Here is a 23,867-nt window from a genome sequence, read left to right as displayed (position 1 = left end):
TGGTGGGGTCTGAGGCTGTTTTTGTTGATGTTTTGCTGCCTTGCCCAAATTTACAGTTAGTGTTGAAAACTGGCAGGATTTTATGTACTTTGTGCTTATGTGCTCAATTTTTTGTGACTTGCTTACATTTTTACACGTTGCACTCCTTTTGTTTGTTGTTGTAACTTGCTTACCCTGTGCCTCGACTGCATATCTGTGAAGGAAGCGCTTCATAGCTTATCGGATTCCTCTTCATCCAGTCTAAATAATGTATTCTGATTTGGAAACCAATGCAGGACAAAACGGGGGGGGGGGGGGTGAGGGGTAGAACACACTCCACATTCCACACGGAGAAGTGGCCCAAGTATGGGAATCAAACCCAGGTCCCTCTTTGACTGAGTTCCAGCCCTGCCGGCCGCAAACGAACACATGTACAGTTCAAACCCCACGTGTACATTCGGTTATATACGGATGTATTTTTATAATTGGTTCCTGGGTGAGGACAAATAATGAGGCAGCCATATCTTTGCCATGTAGCCCTTCATCCAGTGTGATATCGCAAGACTAATGCCCATTTTGTAACCAGACCCACGATGGGCATGGTATGCTGCATTATTGCAGCATCGTTATTAACCTGGTTAATCTATCTCTGCACACAGTTAGTCCGTACGTGGACGATGGGGGGGGGGGGGGGGGACGGACTGCGATCTCTGCTGTAGCAGGAAGTTGGAACGGTGTCGTGCGCATCTCTTCACAGAGCGGAGCCGGCGCTGCCCACATCCTCCGCGCTTGCCCTGGCCTCTAAATGGAAGCTGACGGTTGTGGTGGAAGAGGAGACCCTGGTGGAGGAGCTCGTGGTGCAGGGAGAGGAGACCCTGGTGGAGGAGCTGGTGGTGCAGGAGGAGACCCTGGTGGAGGAGCTGGTAGTACAGGAGGAGGAGGAGACTCTGCTGGAGGAGCTGGTGGTGCAGGAGGAAACCCTGGTGGAGGAGCTGATGGTGCAGGAGGAGACCCTGGTGGAGGAGCTGGTGGTGCAGGAGGAGACCCTGGTGGAGGAGCTGGTGGTGCAGGAGGAGACCCGGGTGGAGGAGCTGGTGGTGCAGGAGGAGGAGACCCGGGTGGAGGAGCTGGTGGTGCAGGAGGAGGAGACCCGGGTGGAGGAGCTGGTGGTGCAGGACGAAGAGGAGATGGGGGGGGAGACAGAGGAGGTGGAGACGAAGAAGGAGCAGGAGGAGGAGATGGTGGTGCAGGAGATGGTGGTGGAGGAGAAGGAGATGACAAGGAAAGAGGATCAGGCGATGGTGATGCAGGAGAAGAGGAAGCGAGGGGGCCTGGCCCGCATAGGGAGAACCATCCGTTCACTCCTCCGACGCGCGCTGCTGTGTGGTGGCCGGTCCACCACACAGTAGAGGTGGTGGTCATGGATAGTTGTGAACCACGACCACTATCACCACACCCACCACATGCACACTCCACACATACACCCCCCTGTGATACCCACCACCCACCACACACACCCTGCACCCACCCACCCCGTGACACCCACCACACACTACACAAAGAGCTAGGGGTTTAGAGGGTTAGGGGTTTATAAAGTTATGGGTTTAGAGGTTTTGGGGTATTTTGGGGATAAGGGGTTTATATGTTTAGGTATTTTGAGGGTTATAGGGTTTAGGGGTTGAGAGTGTTAGGGGTTTAGGGGATTCTAGAGTTAGGGGTTTAGAGGGTTAGGGTTTTAAGGTTAAAGGGGTTTAAAGGGTTAGGTGTTTAGAGGATTAGGCTATTAGGGGTATAGGGGTTTAAAGAGTTAGGGGTTTAGGGGTTCATAGGGTTATGGTTTTAAGGGTAAAGGGGTTAAGAGGGTTAGGGATTTAGAGGGTTTTGGGTTTAAAGATTTTGTGTTTAAGGGTTTAGGTTAGGGGTTCAGTTGGTTAGAGGTTTGGGGGTTTATGGGTTAGGATTTAAGAGGGTGATGGGTTTAGACCGTTATGGTTTTAAGGGTAAAGGGGTTTTGAGGGTTGAGTTTTAGAGGGTTACAGTTTAGAAGGTTGTGGTTTTAGAGGGTTCTCGGTTTAGAGAATTAGGTGTTTAGAGGGTTTATGGGGTTTGATTGTTAAAGGGTTAGTGGTTTAGAGGGTTAGGAGTTTATAAGGTTTTGGACTTAGGGTTTAGAGGTTTTGGGGATTTTAGGGGGTAAGCAGTTTAGAGGTTTGGGGGGTTTTAAGGGTTATGATGTTTAGGGGTTGAGCGTATTAGGGGTTTTGAGGGTTAGGGTTTTAGTGGGGTAAGGGTGTAGAGGGTTAGGGGATTAGAGGGTGAGGGGTTTAGAGGGTTGGGGTTTTCGGGGTATTTGGGTTAGGATTTCAAAGGGTGAGGTGTTTAGACGGAGAGGGTTTTAAGGGTGAAGAGGCTGAGGTTTTTATTTGGTAGAGTTTAGAAGGTTATGGGTTTAGAGGGTTAAGGGTTTAGAGTTACTGTCGGTGTTTAGAGGTTTAGGGGGTTTATGGGTTTTGATTGCTCGGTGTTTTGGTTTACAAGGTTACGAGTTTTAGAAGGTTTTGGGTTTCGAGGTTTCGGTGTTTCGGGGATTAGAGGTTTATAAGGTGAGGGGTTAAAAGGGTTATGGTTTTACAGGTTTAGGGGTTTAGACAGCTTGGGGTTTAAGGGTTTAGACCAGGGGTGGGCAAATTTTTTGACTCGCGGGCCACAATGGGTTCTAAAATTTGACAGAGGGGCCGGGCCAGGAACAGATGGATGGAGTGTTTGTGTGAACTAATATAAATGTCGTGTAAAAATAATAACATGAAAGGATTTGGCCTTTAACAGGTAGCAAAGCATTTATTTGCAAGGCAATTTAACAAATTGCACGAACATGAACAATACAAAAACAAGTCGTAACTCCCGGTCAAAATGCGCCATCTAATGGGGAAATGGGGGCATTACAGGAGAAAGGTAAAATTTAATTTAATAATAATATTTGTACAAGTTCGGCGGGCCGGATTAAAAAGCCCAACGGGTCGTATACGGCCCGGGGGCCGTACTTTGCCCATGTCTGGTTTAGAAGGTAAGGGGTTTAGACAGTTAAGAGTTTTTGGGGTTTATGGGTTAGGGTTCTAAAGGGTGAGGGGTTTAGACGGTTGGAGTCTTCAGGGTAAAGTCCTTTAGAGGATTTGGTGTTTAGAGGGTTAGAGTTTAGAACGTTTTGAGTTTAGAGGGTTTAGAGAGTTACGTGTTTAGAGGTTTATGGGTTTCGATTGTTAGAGCTTGAATGGTTTAGATCAGTGGTTCTTAACCTGGGTTCGATCGAACCCCAGGGGTTCGGTGAGTCGATCTCAGGGGTTCGGCAGAGCCCCCGCCACGGAGGTCCGGACACACTTGAATTATTGTGTAAATTTGTGATGACACACACGGCCCGCTTGGCCATCACTGGCTGCAGATGATCATGCTACACTGCTTGGCCAATCAGCGCTGCGGGGAATTTAGTGCGTACTCAGTAGTCAACGTGTGACTGTTGTTGTCGTACGTCGTGTGATTTCTTTAATATTTTATCCATACTAACTATGTCGGGCAAAAGAAGAAAGTGGTCGGACGAATATGTACAACATGGATTCTCATGTATCACGGAACGTGATGGGAGTGAGCGTCCTATCTGCATGATTTGCAACGCCAAGTTGAGCAACTCTAGTCTTGCACCGGCAAAACTAAAGGAACACTTCTTGAAGCTGCATGGAGACGGGGAATACAAGAACACAACACTTGCTGAATTCAGGGTGAAGAGAGCCAGATTCGATGAAAGGGCCACTCTGCCTGCTCTTGGATTTGTACCTGTTAACAAACCGATCCTGACAGCATCGTACGAAGTTGCTTACCTGATCGCAAAGCAGGGCAAGCCACACACCATTGGTGAAACACTTGTGAAACCAGCTGCATTAAAGATGGCGAATCTGATACTCGGAACAGCGGCCGAAGGTAAATTATCCCAAATTCCCCTTTCAAATGACACCGTCAGTGACAGAATAGAAGACATGAGTAAAGACATCTTGGCTCAAGTAGTCGCGGATCTGATTTCAAGCCCGGCAAAATTCAGCCTTCAACTCGATGAAACCACAGACGTTTCTGATCTAAGCCAGCTTGCTGTTTTTGTACGCTATGTGAAAGACGACATGATAAAAGAAGAGTTTTTATTTTGTAAGCCTCTTACAACAACAACGAAGGCAGCCGATGTGAAGAAGCTTGTGGATGACTTCTTCAGAGACAACAATCTTTCATGGGATATGGTTTCTGCAGTTTGTACGGACGGAGCTCCAATCATGCTGGGAAGAAAGTCTGGTTTTGGTGCGCTAGTAAAGGCCGATGCACCACACATCATTGTGACGCATTGTATTCTGCACAGGCATGCGTTGGCAACAAAAACCTTACCTCCAAAAATGGCAGAAGTATTAAAAACTGTGGTGGAATGTGTGAACTATGTGCGAAAAAGTGCTCTGAGGCACCGCATCTTCAGTGAGCTGTGTAAAGAAATGGGCTCTGAATTTGAGGTACTTCTGCTCCATTCTAATATTCGGTGGTTATCCCGGGGACAGGTGCTGAATCGTGTTTTTGCCATGCGTGTGGAATTAGCCCTGTTTTTGCAAGAGCACCAACACTGCCATGCAGATTGCTTCAAAAATCCTGAGTTCATTCTCATTTTAGCGTACATGGCTGATATATTCGCAGCTCTCAATCATCTCAATCAGCAGATGCAGGGTGGTGGAGTCAATATCATGGAAGCGGAAGAACACCTGAAGGCTTTTCAAAAAAAGCTACCGTTATGGAAACGACGAACAGAGAACAATAACTTCGCAAACTTCCCGCTTCTGGACGACTGTGCAAGTAAGATCGAAGATGTGTCTGGAATCGGAGATATTTCTGTATCCACGGAACTGAAGCAAACAATTGCCACGCACTTAGATGAGCTTGCAAAGTCTCTCGACGGATATTTCCCTACAAGAGAGTCATATCCAGCATGGGTGAGACAGCCGTTCACGTTTGCTGTTGAAACAGCAGATGTCAATGATGAATTCCTCGACGAAATCATTGAAATTCAGCAGAGCCAGGTTCAACAGCAACTCTTCAGAACAACAACGCTCTCAACGTTTTGGTGTCGACAAATGAACAAGTATCCAGTTATTGCTAAGAAAGCCCTGGATTTTTTTTATACCATTTGTTACAACATATCTTTGTGAGCAATCCTTTTCGAGGATGCTGGACATAAAAACGAAGAAAAGGAACAGACTTTGCTGTGAAAATGACATGAGAGTGGCACTTGCCAAGGTGAAGCCACGCATATCTGAACTGATCTCTCAAAGGCAACAGCAGAAGTCACATTGATTTCCAGGTATGTAATTTGTTATGAGTTTATGCATTGCGTTGGTTTTATTCTTTGAACAAGGTAATGTTCATGCACGGCTCATTTTGTGTACCAGTAAAAAACATATCTATGTCTTGAATTTGAAAAAAATCACATTTTATTTTTCACTAAAGAGGGGTTCGGTGAATGCGCATATGAAACTGGTGGGGTTCGGTACCTCCAACAAGGTTAAGAACCACTGCTCTAAATACTTATTTCCTTGGGAGAGGTGATTTATCGGACGAGGCCTAAATGGTAAAATAACACACACAGCGTTTACCAAAAGGAAACGCATACTGATGCCTATCTGAATGCAGATTCGCATCATCACCCCATACAGAAAACCTCTCTCATCAAGATGCTCATACATCTGGCTAAAACAGTGTCAGATGGTGAATGTCTGGGGAGAGAGATTAAACATGTCAAAGAAACGCTACGATTGAATGTCTACAATAATGCTCAAATAATTAACAGCAATGAATGCTAAACCAAGATCGAACAGCAATACTGCTGAATCAGGTTATTAAACAATTAAAATACCATATATCGTGGGAGTAATTGAGAAATTAGCTCGAGTTTTGGAAAAGCAAAAAGCTAAACATCTAAGTAAGATTTGGCACGGTACACAAAATTCAAAAAATAGTATCTTGTGCTTAAGATGAATTGCCTAAGTTGTCAACGGATGGTGTGTATCGGATTAATGGCTTATGTGGCAGATGTTATATTGGACAGATGGGATGTAACATTAGCGTAAGACTAAAGGAACACCAAATAAATATTAAACACTCTCAAACATAACTGTCGGAAGTTGCAGTACATGCTTGCCAACAAGAACACTTCATGTATTTTGATAACGATGAAGTGTTGTGTAAAACTCATTATTACTGGCCAAGACTAATTCGAGAATCCATTGAAACTGAGAAAATTTGTATTATTTTAACCTCTCTGACAGCTACAGGATTAGTGCGGCCTGGAAGTGTATTATTAAGTAATTGTGATTGTAAGATGAGGAGATGAAGGCAGAAGAAGACGTGGGGCGATGTGGTGATGCGGTCGAACGTGGTGGCCCGAGGAGCGGAGGGAGAGATGGCGCGGGACGGGGCGGTGTGGAGAAGGTGGCAAGGACGGCGGACCCCACGTGAGTGGAACAAATGCGTGGAAGAAGAAGACATCTCACATTTGTCATTACTTATAGAGGAAACATACTAATTTAATTATTACTATTCAATTATATAATTTCAACAATCCCCCTCCCCGCCTCTGATTTCTGCACCTGATGGGTTCAGTGATGACATCGCCTTTCCCTATTTAAGACCGGAAGCAGGTGGATGGCTTCAATATTCTGGCAAATCGCCCGATGATGCTGGATGTAATTACCAGTGAAACGTCGTACTCATCTTGTGGATTTACTCTCTAAAACACCGGTGGGCTGAAGTAGTAACTAAAAGTGGAGTTTTGTTTACGTGACAAATTCCTTACTAATTGGCTGTGTCAGGTGGTGTAGGGTTATGACACATTTATACGATCTAACTCAAAGACCTTTGTTATGAAATTAGGACAATTTATTAAATATATTGTATACCATAAAATACAGCAATTGACTAAAAATATACGGCAATAGATGTAACCTCGCAGCAGTGAACGTGACGAAATTTCATCATGGAAATGTCCGCTGCACAAAACCTTGCATTTGTAGAGGTGTTAACTACGCGCTGTTGCGTAACCTGCGTTGCCACCAGGGCAGTGCAGCATTACCCCTGGGTACAACGGTTGGGGTCAGTCGAGGTGAAACGGATCGTGGCCAGGGTTTGGTGCGAACCAATCAGACGGTTCCACGTGGGAATGTGTGATTGGTTCTACCTGGCCACGAAGGGGTATAAGACGGGTGACCCAACGGACCTCGGGGAGTTCTCTCCCTGCACGAAGACAGAAGACTGGGCTGAAGCCTAGCTAGGACCCTGGACCAGCCTATCAGCCCTTCTAAGGGCTAAGGCTCCGCATACTCAGTGGTCAGGACCCACCGGGCCAGCGGTGGGTCAGATAGTCTCCCCTAGGTCCTAGCCGGAGGACTAGGATAGCGGTAGACGTGTGAGTCCCGCCAAGTCCGGAGGTTGTACCTCCTTAGGTATCAAGGTTAGCGGTAGACGTGTGAGTCCCGCCAGGTCCGGAGGCTGTACCTCCCTAGGGTATCGGGTGAGGGGACCGAATATCCCTCTGTGTGTGTTAAGCATTGTATAAGGAAATAGTACAATAAACAGAGTGTGCCTCCTAAAGAAGTCTGCTCGTCCTTACAACACTACACGTTCATCGCCCCACACGTGGTACCTCAGCCTCAGGATGAAATAAATCATCAGGGAGTTGTCCGTGAGCATCGTGCACGCTCCAAATCCAGAGTTGAGCCGTGGTCTCGGCACCCAGCCAGCCGCCTTCTCTTCTTGGGGCAGTCGGAGTCCAGCGCGCTCTCGAAGGGCACGTGGTGAACGCTCAGGACGTGTCTCTTGAGCTTCGACTTCTGCGTCGCTCCGTACGAGCAGTCACTGCACGGGAAGGGCTTTTCCTCTGGAACACAAGACATCCACCGTTGAGCACACGCACGCGCTAATACATAATTTATTTATCACCATGCAGTGGATGCCATAGCATTACTATGTATATGGGACGTTTTTATCAATCACGGTTGCTGACCACAGGCCCAAAGGCCCAAAATGCCAAATGGCAAGCAACAAATACCTCCGATTAGCACGGGTGGCTACGTATGGTACGAAAGAAGTTCAACATACGTACAAATAGTAGAAAAGCAAGATACTGATTTCCTGAAAAATATCATAATACATTTTTGGGGCTTATTTTGAAGCCCCAACATTTTGCACTTCTTCGTGTGGTTGATGTTGATGCAGAGCAACAACTATAATTTAACATTGAGGTGGTTGAGCCAGATTATTCTATTACAGCTCATTAATGACACAATAATTACCTGCAATAGAACGAGTAAATACACATGGAAGTTAGGTGTTAGTACAATGAAGAGGAAATTCCCATTGTGGAAATGACTCGGTCTATACATTCAAAAATGTTCCCTAAATTGACCCACTTGTTTAAGTAAAATTTACCCCGGTTTTTGGAATTTGTCAAGCAATGTATTTTGCTCAGTTTTCTTCCAATGGTGCTAATGGCTCCATGTCATGAGATGAAGTATCCCTGTGCAACTCTCACACAGCAGTGAACCACCTCATGTAAGAGAAGAGCTCGTGGAAGGAGAGAGAATATTATTGTGTTATTTTATTTTATCAATTTATTATTTTATTATCATTCTACGTGACTTTACCGAAAGAACCAAAGAAGATGAATCATTGCAGTCACGAAAGCTTTAAATCGAAATTTAACCGCCTCTACGGGGAGGGATTCCACACATCCTTAAGATCATTCAACAGACTTCGGGATAAGAAGGCTCAACTAATCGAGTCTCTCACCTTTCTGAAGAGATGCCGCGACTCTAAGGCGCTTTGTTCCTCTCACACAGCTTAAAGGCCGTATCTGAACGTGGCTCTTTCACTCCAGCGCTGTCCTACCAGACAGTCTAGCCCCCTTCACCTGATGAAGGCCGCTTGTGTTGTGGCCGAAACGTCGTGAGAATATTATTGTGTTATTTTATTTTATCAATTTATTATTTTATTATCATTCTACGTGACTTTACCGAAAGAACCAAAGAAGATGAATCATTGCAGTCACGAAAGCTTTAAATCGAAATTTAACCGCCTCTACGGGGAGGGATTCCACACATCCTTAAGATCATTCAACAGACTTCGGGTTAAGAAGGCTCAACTAATCGAGTCTCTCACCTTTCTGAAGAGATGCCGCGACTCTAAGGCGCTTTGTTCCTCTCACACAGCTTAAAGGCCGTATCTGAACGTGGCTCTTTCACTCCAGCGCTGTCCTACCAGACAGTCTCGCCCCCTTCACCTGATGAAGGCCGCTTGTGTTGTGGCCGAAACGTCGTGAGAATATTATTGTGTTATTTTATTTTATCAATTTATTATTTTATTATCATTCTACGTGACTTTACCGAAAGAACCAAAGAAGATTAATCATTGCAGTCACGAAAGCTTTAAATCGAAATTTAACCGCCTCTACGGGGAGGGATTCCACACATCCTTAAGATCATTCAACAGACTTCGGGATAAGAAGGCTCAACTAATCGAGTCTCTCACCTTTCTGAAGAGATGCCGCGACTCTAAGGCGCTTTGTTCCTCTCACACAGCTTAAAGGCCGTATCTGAACGTGGCTCTTTCACTCCAGCGCTGTCCTACCAGACAGTCTCGCCCCCTTCACCTGATGAAGGCCGCTTGTGTTGTGGCCGAAACGTCGTGAGAATATTATTGTGTTATTTTATTTTATCAATTTATTATTTTATTATCATTCTACGTGACTTTACCGAAAGAACCAAAGAAGATGAATCATTGCAGTCACGAAAGCTTTAAATCGAAATTTAACCGCCTCTACGGGGAGGGATTCCACACATCCTTAAGATCATTCAACAGACTTCGGGATAAGAAGGCTCAACTAATCGAGTCTCTCACCTTTCTGAAGAGATGCCGCGACTCTAAGGCGCTTTGTTCCTCTCACACAGCTTAAAGGCCGTATCTGAACGTGGCTCTTTCACTCCAGCGCTGTCCTACCAGACAGTCTCGCCCCCTTCACCTGATGAAGGCCGCTTGTGTTGTGGCCGAAACGTCGTGAGAATATTATTGTGTTATTTTATTTTATCAATTTATTATTTTATTATCATTCTACGTGACTTTACCAAAAGAACCAAAGAAGATTAATCATTGCAGTCACTAAAGCTTTAAATCGAAATTTAACCGCCTCTACGGGGAGGGATTCCACACATCCTTAAGATCATTCAACAGACTTCGGGTTAAGAAGGCTCAACTAATCGAGTCTCTCACCTTTCTGAAGAGATGCCGCGACTCTAAGGCGCTTTGTTCCTCTCACACAGCTTAAAGGCCGTATCTGAACGTGGCTCTTTCACTCCAGCGCTGTCCTACCAGACAGTCTCGCCCCCTTCACCTGATGAAGGCCGCTTGTGTTGTGGCCGAAACGTCGTGAGAATATTATTGTGTTATTTTATTTTATCAATTTATTATTTTATTATCATTCTACGTGACTTTACCGAAAGAACCAAAGAAGATTAATCATTGCAGTCACGAAAGCTTTAAATCGAAATTTAACCGCCTCTACGGGGAGGGATTCCACACATCCTTAAGATCATTCAACAGACTTCGGGATAAGAAGGCTCAACTAATCGAGTCTCTCACCTTTCTGAAGAGATGCCGCGACTCTAAGGCGCTTTGTTCCTCTCACACAGCTTAAAGGCCGTATCTGAACGTGGCTCTTTCACGCCAGCGCTGTCCTACCAGACAGTCTCGCCCCCTTCACCTGATGAAGGCCGCTTGTGTTGTGGCCGAAACGTCGTGAGAATATTATTGTGTTATTTTATTTTATCAATTTATTATTTTATTATCATTCTACGTGACTTTACCGAAAGAACCAAAGAAGACATACAAATATGGTCAACATATGCGTACATTAACTAATTTGTGAAATTATGAATTACATCCAAATGAAATGTAGTGTGTGCATTACTAGGACGTACCTAAAGGTGCCAGGTTAGGTTCATCCACCTTGGGGATGCTCTGCTCCACGCAGCCTCCTGCTTCCGTGCAGTCCATCCTCTTGATGTCCGAATTCTGGCTGTTGCTACTGCTGCAATTGGTGACGCTGGTGGTGGTCTTCTTTCTTTTAATGGGCTTAGGTCTACTTCGCTTTTCCTTCTTCTGCTGCAAGGCCATCAACACTTCCATGCTCGTAATAGGATCGAGAGCAGCGTATGGTTTATTCTCACTGACTGGTGAAGCAGTTTGTTGATGTGGAACTAGGCCAAAGCATTCAGGGAAAATGGATTTCATGTCATTTATCTTAACGTCGCTATCTTTTGTCGAAGCAAAATCATGTTCAGGCTTCGGTCTGTACAAGAACTGTGCGTGAAGACTTTCATGAGTTTTCAGGATTTCGATAGGACGTAAAAATCCGCAGACTGAGCACATCTCATAGGGCGACGGTGGATTCAACACCGCATTGGCAAAACTGCCGTTATTCACCAAGCCTGGTGCACCCTTTATCATATAATCCTTTTCGTGGGTCTTCAAATGCCTTTTTAATTTTCCTGGCTGACCAAAGCTTCGTCCACATATGCCGCACCATTGCTCATGGGTCGCCTTGTGCGTTCTTACGTGGGATTCTAGGCACCATGCCAGTTGGAATGTTTTCCCACAGACGTCACAAGAGATACGTTTTTTTACTCTTGTAACTCTACCGGATTGAGGTGGGGTTGAGACGGGTGCTGGTGAAGTGCCATCGATGGTAAAGGCAATTCTCCCAGCACCACCATGACTCGCAGCGGAGTTGCTCTCGCACATCTGAAACAAAAGACAAAGGTCACGCGCATGACACCCGTGTCACGAGTGTACTCACAAAGGCATACTTAAGGTGACATAAGATTAATATATACTAGAACTTATTATACCAGAACTCCACAATATTGCAGTTCCTATCATGTACGATTTTACTCCTCTTATCCACCCAAATAAGATTTTGTTTAACAATAATGACGAACTACCTCCATTTTCCTAATGTTACCCACCAAATAGGCCTTTCTGTATATACACACCAACAATATATTGATGGCACCGCACGTTCACTCCACTATTCACAACACTCTGACTCGCAATCTCCATATCAGATTGTAATATCATTTCTGTACGAGGGCCCGTCAAAAAGTTTTGAGAATGGACACTTTTTTTTACAAAACAACTACGTAAAATAGTCTTCAATAAAAGTACAGTATAGTACTATTAATGGCACTTATAACTGAACGTCATTATCTCTCATGCTAATTATTACAATGTTAACTAGTTACCCAGGAAAGCTTCAATGAGTCTAAGTACTGCATTTTCAGAAAGGTCCCATTGCATTGAGATGTTTGTGTGAGTGGAACCCAGAGAGACCCCACCTTGCATATGGGGAAATAACACAACTTCACACAGATGGATTCAACCCACAAGCTCAAAGCATTCCTTGTTTAACAAAGTATTCAGTGTAATGTTTAATATAATTTATTTGGTAATATATAGTATCGTAATTGTATAGTCAATATATAGCAGTGTGGTATACAGTAGGGTTGGTAAAATAATACAGTGTAATATTATTATAATCTAAGGTATAGGGTAGTGTATAGTAACGCTGCGTATAATTCAATGTTGGGGTCTGTCTATGGCAGTTTATAATAAAACATTATTTGGAGGCATATTATAATAATTTTTGCGACATAGAAGTGTAATGTATAATGACGTATTGTTAGTAGCTCAGCTTAGTGGAGAATATATTGAGTACATTGATTATATTGATATAGTTTATATTTAGTTCTTTCACATCGGTTTGTTGTATGATAGTTGGGTAGTTGCAGTTCTTTAGCGTCAATATACTAAATGCCTCTGTTGATATATAAACTCTGACTTTAACATAGCTACTTCCGTGACAAGTTACATGCTAATTCCTCGCATTAACATCATGCTAATCTCTCAGTTACATGCTAATTTCTGACGTGAACATCCTGCTAATATCTCACATTAACACAGCTACGTCAATGCTAAATTATTCTGTTGATATGTAAACTCCTTTGTCAAGGCGGTCTGCTCCTCCCACCCAGCTTAAAATACGCTGCCAAGCTTAGCAGTGTTCATTGGAGCGCTGTCTTTCCGACAGTTCTGTTTCTTCACCTGAGGAAGGCTACTTGTGTTGTGGCCGAAACGTCGTGAGAATTTTCTTTTATTATGTTTTATTTTTATTATTTTATTATTTCCCTTCGACGTTACTTTACCGAAAGAACCAAGAAGATGAATCCCTGCAGTCAGAATAAATGCATTTTTAGAAGTATTAAACTACACTTGAAGATGTGTGAGAATGTAATTCTGCAGATGCAAGCACAGGCAAACTCGTATCTGCATATACAAGTTTCTGGGCCTCCTCACTTCACCAAACCCGCATTGACCGGCATGGTGAAGTATGGTTAAACAACTCCCACGAACGACATGGTGTGGGGGAGGCCTCTATCAAAACGCTGGATCGACAAAGGGCTGATACATGTCACGACATTGTACGTTAAGACCGTTCTCTAGTCAGCACAAGCCGTCTATGTGGACAATCGAGGGCACGACACACGTGTACACGATGTTTGTGTGCGTATATTCAGCGTGTGTATCACGTAATAATTATATAAGGTCGCGATTATGCTCAAAACGAACCAAATGTATAACATCACGAATAACTTTGGAGGTCTCCAGAGCCTGAACAATATTTGAAGTAGACACTGACCCTTGTCACGAGCTCTTATGAACTATAAACTAAACTCTAAAGTAGATGGAAAAGGCATTTTTCTTTTATTTTTAAAAATAATCCATGGCAGACCACCGATCATTTTTAGAAGGGCGGTGTGTGTATATGAGCCTTTTCCAAAATTGATATTAACAATAATATTTGCCGTTATATATATTATATTTTTTATTACAAACGAAAAAAAATAATAATTAACAAACCCCGTAAGCCAGGCACACGCAAAAACAGGTGTCGGTCATAAACAGGCCATTAATAAATAAAGAAATAATAAAACTCTCGAGGCGAGGATGTTAGCAGCTATCTGCGAAGATCTCCAGATGAACAAGAGTTTGATGTGCCTTAAGGGAGGTCACGCAGAGGGAAGCCCTCCGCAAGCCAGAAATGAGGACGCCCACGGGTTAAACTGTTTTTTTTTTAAAACAACAGTTCAAATTTAAAATGCAATAACAAGAATAAGCTAAAGTTAGCGGTCTTTGCGCTCACTCCAATCAAGACCAGGCCACCAGATACATCAGTGAATTATTATCCAATAATTAATTCGCTATCAAATGATTTTCACCTTTAATACTTTTACTGTTAAAACAAAGCTTGGAAACAAAATACCGAGTCACATCAAAGGTTATCGAGAAGGAATGAGGCGAACGGGCAAACTTACGAAAGAGTTAAACAATATCCCAAGCAACCCCGACCACCTTTGTCTCTCTCACAGCGCGGAGAAGCAGGAATTACACCTTATCACAAGGGGCCATCTGGAAAAGCCAGCCGGGTTTGATGAGGAGACACGCCCCACCCCACACACGGCAACCAGACAAACACGTTTTAAAGAAATTGCAATATAACATTAATAATAACGTGTTAACCTTAAACGATATTCCATTATAGAACCTTACAGAACCAAGGGATATGGATTCCAACAATCTGGAAACGGACCTCTTAAACTCAGGATGAAAATTATTTTTCTTTTTAATAATTCCATCATAACAATTCGAACCTCGGTAAACCGAGAGGTGTCGGGAGGACGTAGTTACAAACACGAGTCGTGGCGAACATGGGACCAAATGGTATTTGAGAAATATAAGTCTAAAGTATAAAGAGATAGGTGCTCCCGACCACCTTTGTCTCTCCCGAAGAGCGCGAGAGAGGAATTTCACGCCAGGGCAAACAGATCGTTATCGCAGGAGCCATCTGTACAGACACACGAACTCACACACACAGACCCCGCCCCCCCCCCTTTTTTTCCACTGCGCAGAGAGAATTGTCTTTGAATATAACGGTCAGCCGCATTTTTCAAAAGTCAGTGAAGTTAAGTCAAGAGTCAAGACAGATCAGCGAGTCAAGACGTCCACAGGACGAGCAGTCGCATGGAGCGGCTGGCTCCGAGCCTCGCTGAGTAGCGAGGATCGCTGAGTCGCGATGTATCAACGAAAGTGAGTCATACAGCAGTGGAGAGAAACTGCTATCAGCGAATCAGCGCTGAGAGCGCTCGAGCATCTCCACAAAGAAAGCACGTGCAACGTGGCTCAACCAGCAGTGGAAAAGCTTGGGCAGCCGCCAACAACTTCAGCAAACCAGTGGCCAAGCGCGTGCGACTTGAGTCATACAGCAGTGGAGGAAACCTGCTGTCAGAGAGCCGCCAACAACCTCAACAAAGAGAGCACGTGCGACTCGGCTCACTCAGCAGAAGAAAAACTTGACCTGTCGCCGGCGAGCGCAGCGTCAGATACTACAGCAGCGGAAAGAGCGCGCGCCGGCGTAGCTCATCCAGCAGTGGAGGAAACTGCTGTCAGCGAATCAGCACGGGCGCGTTCGCGCATCTTCAAGGAGAAAGAGCGCGGCCAGCAACGCCAAGCAAGAGCGTGCAGCAGCTCAGCCAGCAGTGGAGAGAAACTGCTATCAGCGAATCAGCACGGGCGCGTTCGTGCATCTTCAAGGAGAGGGAGCGCGCCACCAGCGTGCCATCAGCACCAGCACCAGCGCGTGCCAACAGCGCGCCACCAGCGTGCTACAGTGCGCAACTTCGCGTCACCAGGGCTGAGAGGGCAGCGGCCCCGCACTCAACACCCATCGGCGCGACGACGGCGAGCGTCGTGCTGACTCATCCAGCCAGCGGTGGACAGAAACTGGCAGTCGTTCGTATGCCCCCCCCACACTCTCCCCCCTCCTCACTCCCCCACCGCTACACAACGAACAAACAATTTTTTTTGACAAGGAAATCAACCTAGGCGTTTGCTCAACGCAAGAAATCAACAACCCTCCCATTAAACATACAAGACTCATGATAACTGCGTCAACTATTAGCTGATAACGAAAAACATCGCCACCCATTGAGTTACGTTGATGAGGCAATCAGAATTATTTCAGTCAAACGCTTTAATTGCATAATCGTTGATGAATCAATGAACGAACATCGCCGTGGTACTGTGCTGACGATTTCAAGCATAATAATTTCGCATATCAGAATGTGTTAAGGATTGGATACGAATCAAAGACCGAGTGCCGAGTTGTGTAATCATTCAAGAATACGAGTTTGCATATTATAAGGTTAAGGTTTTGATAGAATAGTTCGCATGTTTTTAATCTCTCTCTCAACAACCGATCGATTGCGTTACGCATCGGGAATTAACCACAGGTGCCGCTATCGAGGTGAAACAACGTAATCGTGATGGTATCATGTTCACGCTGTGTTGAAATTCCAAAATCCCGAGATTGAGTTTTCATATTATCCAAAAATTAAAGTTAGCTAGAAATAAAATTGATTAAAGCAGAAGGTTTGTGTGTGATTCTTCCTGAAATTCTGCATTATATTGTTCTGCGTATGAGATCTGAATCCTGGGGACCTATCATAAGCACACTATCACCACACATAATCCATAACACACATAATCCGTAATGTTCAATCGAGAGTAATCGTATTCTTATCGATAATACGGAATTAAAGAGCAGAGTCGAATCGACTCTCTCTCATTCACGCTCACAACGCCTGCGTCACTGCATACGATTAATTGCGTTATTCCAATTCATAACACAATCCTCGTCACCGAGGCTCGACCTGATAATCCATAACGATCTGCATTATCATAACCACGCCCACTCGCATAAATTAATACGATTATCTCTCGAATCAGCATAATTTATGCGCACAATTACACTGATTAACATAATTTCGGATACATTATGCAAATCTCAAATTTCATTTAATTTTCATTATTTTCATCAATTTTCATAACACCTATATATACAACAAATGATAGCGATGGTGTCAGGTACCGGGACTTTGGTGAACAAGGACACCACATCAAAACTGACAAGCAGGTCGTCTGGGGACAGGGAAATGCCTTTGATTGTCGATACCAGGTGAGTAGAATTTAGTACCGCAGAGGTGTTTTTTCCAGTGAAAGCTCGCAGTATATCAGCAAGAAAACGTGCCAGTTTATAGGTGGGGGAGTTGATAGTAGAGACGATGGGACGAAGGGGTGTATCCTCTTTGTGTATCTTTGGAAGGCCATATAACGAGAACTGTTTGGTCTCATCAATTAATGCTGTTGAATCAGAGATGATTTTGTTCGTTTTGGTAACCAGGCTGTTAGTGGGATCTCTTTTTATTTTTGTATAGCTGCCATCGTTGAGTAGTTCTTGAATTTTGTTGTTATATTCTGTTTTGCCCATGATGACAGTGGCATTGCCCTTGTCGGCTGAGAGGACGACAATATCATCTCTCTTTTTTACTTGAGATAATTCAAAACGTTCGTCTTTGCTGATGTTGCTGGGTGGCAACTTAGCGTTTTTGAGGGTTGCAGTGATTTCAGATCTTGCTACGTCTGCAGAGATGTGACTCAAGCCCTTGAGTGCAACGTCGACATGGGCAATGATATCATTAACCGGTAAGTGTCTCGGTGTGACAGCAAAGTTTAGACCTTTAGCTAAAACGGATTTCAGACCATCAGAAATGGAACTGTTACTGCGATTAATTACGACTTTGTTGACGTCTATCTTTTCGGTGTGCGGATCCGATTTTTTGTTGGAGAGGTGATTGAATTTTGAAATCAAATTGTCCCTACATTTGGTCGACAAAGTGGCAGCCGAAGAGGTAGTCATATTGTCAACATGTTCCCAATCCGATGTAGACATTGTTGCTGTCAATGTTAAGTGTGATTTGTAGAGTGTCTTGTCTAACTGATCGAGTTCGGTGCGTGTGAGTCTGATTTTTTCCGAGATAAGAGCGAAGCTAGTTCTAGCTAGAATTCGTTTTGCATTGAGGGAAGTTGCAGCAGCAGAGGTTAGTGTAAATGCGGTTGGTATTACCTTAGAGTCGCGGCATCTCTTCAGAAAGGTGAGAGACTCGATTAGTTGAGCCTTCTTATCCCGGAGTCTGTTGAATGATCTTAAGGTTGTGTGGAATCCCTCTCCGTAGAGGCGGTTCAATTTCGATTTAAAGCTTTCGTGACTGCAAGGATTCATCTTCCTTGGTTCTTTCGGTAAAGTCATGTAGAATGAGAATAAAATAATAAATTGATAAAATAACACAATAATATTCTCACGACGTTTCGGCCACAGACAGCGCTGTCCTCCAGACAGTCTCGTCCCTTCACCTGATGAAGGCCGCTTGTGTTGTGGCCGAAACGTCGTGAGAATATTATTGTTATTTTATTTTATTAATTTATTATTTTATTCTCATTCTACGTGACTTTACCGAAAGAACCAAGGAAGATGAATCCTTGCAGTCACGAAAGCTTTAAATCGAAAAATATATTTTATTATTTTATTGTTTCCTGTCAACGTGACTTTACCGAAAGAGCATAGAATAAGCTTTTATTCAATTGATTATTTACCACCTGCCGGCCACCAATGTGTCGTGTAGATTTTGACTTAAAACTTTCCTGACTTCAGGAATTAATATTTTTGGTTCTTTCGGTAAAGTCACGTAGATAGAAAATAAAAATAAAATAATAAAATAAAAGTTACAAATGAAAAATACAAAAATAAATTGAAAATATTAAAAGCTTTAATTATTTTCTATTTATTATTTTAATTTTTAAATTGGCAGAATCTACACGCCACGCCATATTCTTGGTTCTTTTGGTAAAGTCACGTAGATTTGAAAATAAAAATGATATAATTTAATTTAAAAATATTAATTGAAAATAATAAAAGCTTTTTTAATAAATTGAAAAAATAAAAGCTTTGATTAGTTTCAATTTATTATTTTATCATTTTTATTTTTCTGCCACCTGCCGGCCACCAACGTGGCGTGTAGATTCTTCCAATTTAAAAAAAGTTACAAATAAAAATAAGAAATTGAATTTAATAAGCAAAAACCCAGATTCATATTGGTTATTTCGGTAAAGTCACGTAGATAGAAAATAAAACTAAAATAAAATAATAACATGAAATTGAAACTTTTATAAAAGCTTTTTATTTTCAATGTATTATTTACAAAATTAAAAACAAATAATAAATTGAAAATAATAAAAGGTTTAATTTTCAATTTATTATTTTAATTTTATTATTTTTATTTTCTATCTACGTGACTTTACCGAAGGAACCAAGCATCTGGCGTGTAGATGCTGCCATCTGCTGGCCACCAATGTTGGCAGGTGGCAGCATCTACACGCCATATTCTTGGTTCTTTGGGTAAGGTCAGGTAGATATAAAATATAAAAAATAAAGAAAAGTAAAAAAAATAATTCATGATTTGTATTTTTCCATTTAATTATATAATTTTCATTTTCAAATCTACGTTACTTTACCGAAAGAACCAAGAATATGGCGTGTAGATTCTGCCAATTTTAAAAAAATACAAATAAAAATAAATTGAAAATAATAAAAGCTTTCATTATTTTCCATTTTTTATTGTATTTTTTATTTAATTTTATTATTTTTATTTTCAACCTACATGGCTTTACCGAAAGAACCAAGAATATGAATTTGGATTTTTGCTTATTATTTTCAATCTATTTAATTTTTTTAATTAGCAGAATCTACACTCCATATTCTTGGTTCTATCGGTAAAGTCACGTCGATAGAAAATAAAAAAAATGATCAAATCAAATCAAAAGTGTGAAATTGAAAATAATAAAAGCAAAAAACCCACATTCATATTCTTGGTTCTTTCGGTAAAGTCACAGAGACAAAAAAAAAATTGATATTAAAATAATAAATTGAAAATAATAAAAGCTTTTATTATTTTCCATTTATTTTCTTGTATTTTTAAAATGGCAGAATCTACACGCCATATTCTTGGTTCTTTGGGTAAAGTCACGTAGATATAAAATATAAATAATAAAAGAAAAGTATTTTTTTAAATATTTTTAAAAATATTTTTATTATTTTATTGTTTCCCTTCTACGTGACTTTACTGAAAGAACCAAGAATATGAATCCCTGCAGTCACGAAAGCTTTAAATCAACATTTTTTTATAACAATTAATGATTTTTCATTTAATTCTTTTATTTTCAAATCTACGTGACTTTCCCGAAAGAACCAAGAATATGGCGTGTAGATGCTGCCATCTGCCGGCCACCAACGTGGCGTGTAGGTTCTGCCAATTAAAAAAAATAAAAAAAGAAATTAATAAATCGAAAATAATAAAAGCATTTATCATTTTCAATTTCTTTTTTGTATTTTTTTATTTTATTTTATTATTTAACTTGTATTTTCAATCTACATGACTTTACCGAAAGAACCAAGAATATGAACCTGGATTTTTCCTTATTATTTTCACGCACTCACAGCGCGAGGCTGACTCATTACATCTCGCGGAGGATCGCTCCACTGAACAAAGAAAGTTCCGCGGTTTCAGTTTACAAGCGCGAGTTCGCGTTTTCAGGCGATATAAAATAATTTATATTTCATGTCAGTTGGTTCTGAAGGGCGGCTGTTTGTAATTTGGGCGTTCGTAAGTCGAGGACTGCCTGTAAATAAAGATTCCGATTGTGGATGTGGGGCTTTAACCGTGGGGTGAGCTTGGCCCGATCTGCGGGGGAGTGGCTTGCACGACAGTGGGCGGGTCACAGCCGTGACGGGCGTGGCTTATCCAGGAAGTGGGAGGAGTCTCTCTCCTACGTGGAGCATGCAATAACAAAGGGGGCGTGGCGTGTCACCCTGGGTGACGCCTGCGCTAACCAATTGCAGAGGAGACCGCGAACGCCGGACTGCAAGCCAGAGAGAAGCGCGCTCCTTTTAAAGTTAACAACAACATTGTTAAATGTAAGTAGCGCCTCTCTACTTTATTATTGTTTTATTTGTTTAATACATTACTTGTGGTGCCGTGAGTCGAGTGAAATGAGTCAATAACCTTGCTAGACATGGCTAAGCTTTTAATAAGGGGCGCCGCGGTGTCGAGATGTTAACTACCTCGCCAGGCCTACAGCAGCGTGGAGGTTCCATCCAGACCCTGACGCCTGCTCTGTATTTGTTATTTTTTTCCCCTGTGGTCGCGTAGATTCTTCTCCTGGTCCTTCGGTGTTCCCCTCCACATTTAGAAACGTGAGTTTAGAGTACTTCGCTGATATAAATGTCCACATGATAAGCCACTTTTGTTGAGCTATCATTTGTGTCCAGGTCGCTTCTGATAAGAGTTATATAGCTCAGTGGGCCTTACCTGGTAAAATAAAAAATAGTTTATAGTTTAGTTTATAGTTCATAAGAACTCGTGACAAGGGTCAGTGTCTACTTCAAATATTGTTTAGGCTCTGGAGACTTCCAAAGTTGTTCGTGATGTTATACATTTGGTTCGTTTTGAGCATAATCGCGACCTTATATAATTATTACGTGATACACACGCTGAATATACGCACACAAACATCGTGTACACGTGTGTCGTGCCCTCTATTGTCCACATAGACGGCTTGTGCTGACTAGAGAACGGTCTTAACGTACAATGTCGTGACGTGTATCAGCCCTTTGTCGATCCAGCGTTTTGATAGAGGCCTCCCCCACACCACGTCGTTCGTGGGAGTTGTTTAACCATACTTCACCATGCCGGTCAATGCGGGTTTGGTGAAGTGAGGAGGCCCAGAAACTTGTATATGCAGATACGAGTTTGACTGTGCTTGCATCTGCAGAATTACATTCTCACACATCATCAAGTATAGTTTAATACTTCTAAAAATGCATTAATTCTTGAGGATTCCATAAAGTACTGTGGTAAAAATAAAACAACTTGATTTGAATAAATTTCGATTTAAAGCTTTTGTGACTGCAGGGATTCATCTTCTTGGTTCTTTCGGTAAAGTCACGTAGAAGGGAAATAATAAAATAATAAAATCAAAACATAATAAAATTCTCACGACGTTTCGGCCACAACACAAGTAGCCTTCCTCAGGTGAAGAAACAGAACTGTCGGAAAAACAGCGCTCCAATGAACACTGCTAAGCTTGGCAGCGTATTTTAAGCTGGGTGGGAGGAGCAGAGCTCCTTGACAAATGAGTTTACATATCAACTGAAGAATTTAGCATTGAAGTAGCTGTGTTAATGTGATAGATTAGCAGGATGTTAAAGTCAGAAATTAGCATGTAACTGGGAGATTAGCATGATGTTAATGTGAGGAATTAGCATGTAACTGGTGACAGAAGTACCTATGTTAAAGTCAGAGTTTACATATCAACAGAGGCATTTAGTATATTGACGCTAAAGAACTGCAACTACCCAACTATCATACAATAAACCGATGTGAAAGAACTAAATATAAACTACATCAATATAATCAATGTACTCAATATATTCTCCACTAAGCTGAGCTACTAACAATAAGTTATTATACATTACACTTCTATGTCGCAAAAAATATTATAATATGCCTCCAAATAATATTTTTATTATAAACTGCCATAGACCGACCCCAACATTGAATTATGCACTGCATTTCTATACACTACCCTATACGTTAGAGTATAATAATATTAGACTTGTAATATTACACTAAGTATTATTTTACCAACCCTACTGTATACCACACTGCTGTAGATTCACTATACAATTACGATACTGTATATTACCAAATAAATTATATTAAACATTACACTGAGTACTTTGTTGAACAGGGAATGCTTTGAGCTTGTGGGTTGAATCCATCTGTGTGGAGTTGTGTTATTTCCCAATATGCAAGGTGGGGTCTCTCTGGGTTCCACTCACGCAAACATCTCAATGCAATGGGACCTTTCTGAAAATGCAGTACTTAGACGCAATGAAGCTTTCCTGGGTAACTAGTTAACATTGTAATAATTAGCATGAGAGATAATGACGTTCCCTTATAAGTGCCATCAGTAGTCTATACTGTACTTTTAATGAATACTATTTTACGTAGTTGTTTGTAAAAAAGTGTCCTTTCCCAAAACTTCTTGACGGGCCCTCATACAGAAATTATATTACAATCTTACATGGAGATTGCGAGTCAGAGTGTTGTGAATAGTGGAGTGAACGTGTGGTGCAATCATTATATTGTTGGTGTGTATATACAGAAATACCTATTTGGTGGGTAACATTAGGAAAATGGAGGTAGTTAGTCATTGTTGTTTAGAAACAAAATATTACTTGGGTGGATAAGAGGGTAAAATCGTACATGATAGGAACTGCAATATTGTGGAGTTCTGGTATAATGAGTTCTAGTATATATGAATCTTATGTCACCTTAAGTATGCCTTTGTGAGTACACTCGTGACACAGGTGTCATGCGCGTGACCTTTGTCTTTTGTTTCAGATGTGCGAGAGCAACTCCGCTGCGAGTCATGGTGGTGCTGGGAGAATTGCCTTCACCATCGATGGCACTTCACCAGCACCCGTCTCAACCCCACCTCAATCCGGTAGAGTTACAAGAGCGAAAAAACTTATCTCTTGTGACGTCTGTAGGAAAAAAATTCCAACTGGCATGGTGCCTAGAAGCCCACGTAAGAACGCATAACGAGACCCGTGAGCAATGGTGCGGCATATGTGGACAAAGGTTTAATCAGCCAGGAAAATTAAAAAGGCACATGAAGACCCATGAAAAGGATTATATGATAAAGGGTGCACCAGGTTTGGTGATTAACGGCAGTTTTGCCAATGCGGTGTT

At 42.2% G+C, this 23,867-nt stretch overlaps 1 protein-coding gene across 1 annotated transcript; it reads right to left on the bottom strand.

Annotated features, from left to right (window-relative positions):
* Positions 1-5,508: 5,508 nt before the first annotated feature.
* Positions 5,509-11,912, bottom strand: LOC142931109 (zinc finger protein 217-like). The gene is made up of 2 exons (XM_076074556.1): positions 11,022-11,912; positions 5,509-7,927 (listed from the first exon to the last, which is right to left on the bottom strand). Exons 1-2 carry the CDS (start codon positions 11,842-11,844, stop codon positions 7,719-7,721), a joined length of 1,032 nt encoding a protein of 343 aa, XP_075930671.1. The 5' UTR covers positions 11,845-11,912; the 3' UTR covers positions 5,509-7,718.
* Positions 11,913-23,867: the final 11,955 nt, after the last annotated feature.

Source organism: Petromyzon marinus, chromosome 49, assembly GCF_048934315.1.
Source record: "Petromyzon marinus isolate PM22_M1 ecotype Great Lakes invasive population chromosome 49, UKy_Petmar_22M1.pri1.0, whole genome shotgun sequence".
Taxonomy (NCBI): domain Eukaryota; kingdom Metazoa; phylum Chordata; class Hyperoartia; order Petromyzontiformes; family Petromyzontidae; genus Petromyzon; species Petromyzon marinus.
Note: the sequence above shows the minus strand (reverse complement) of the source record. Positions and strands in the feature narration are given on the sequence as shown.

Bases quoted from the DNA above. Each gene is read 5' to 3' on its own strand.
- LOC142931109 (XM_076074556.1), bottom strand. From the start codon at position 11,844: ATGTGCGAGAGCAACTCCGCTGCGAGTCATGGTGGTGCTGGGAGAATT. The intron at 7,928-11,021 runs GTACGTCCTAGT...CTTGTGTTCCAG, and splicing joins ACCTAACCTGGCACCTTTAG to AGGAAAAGCCCTTCCCGTGC.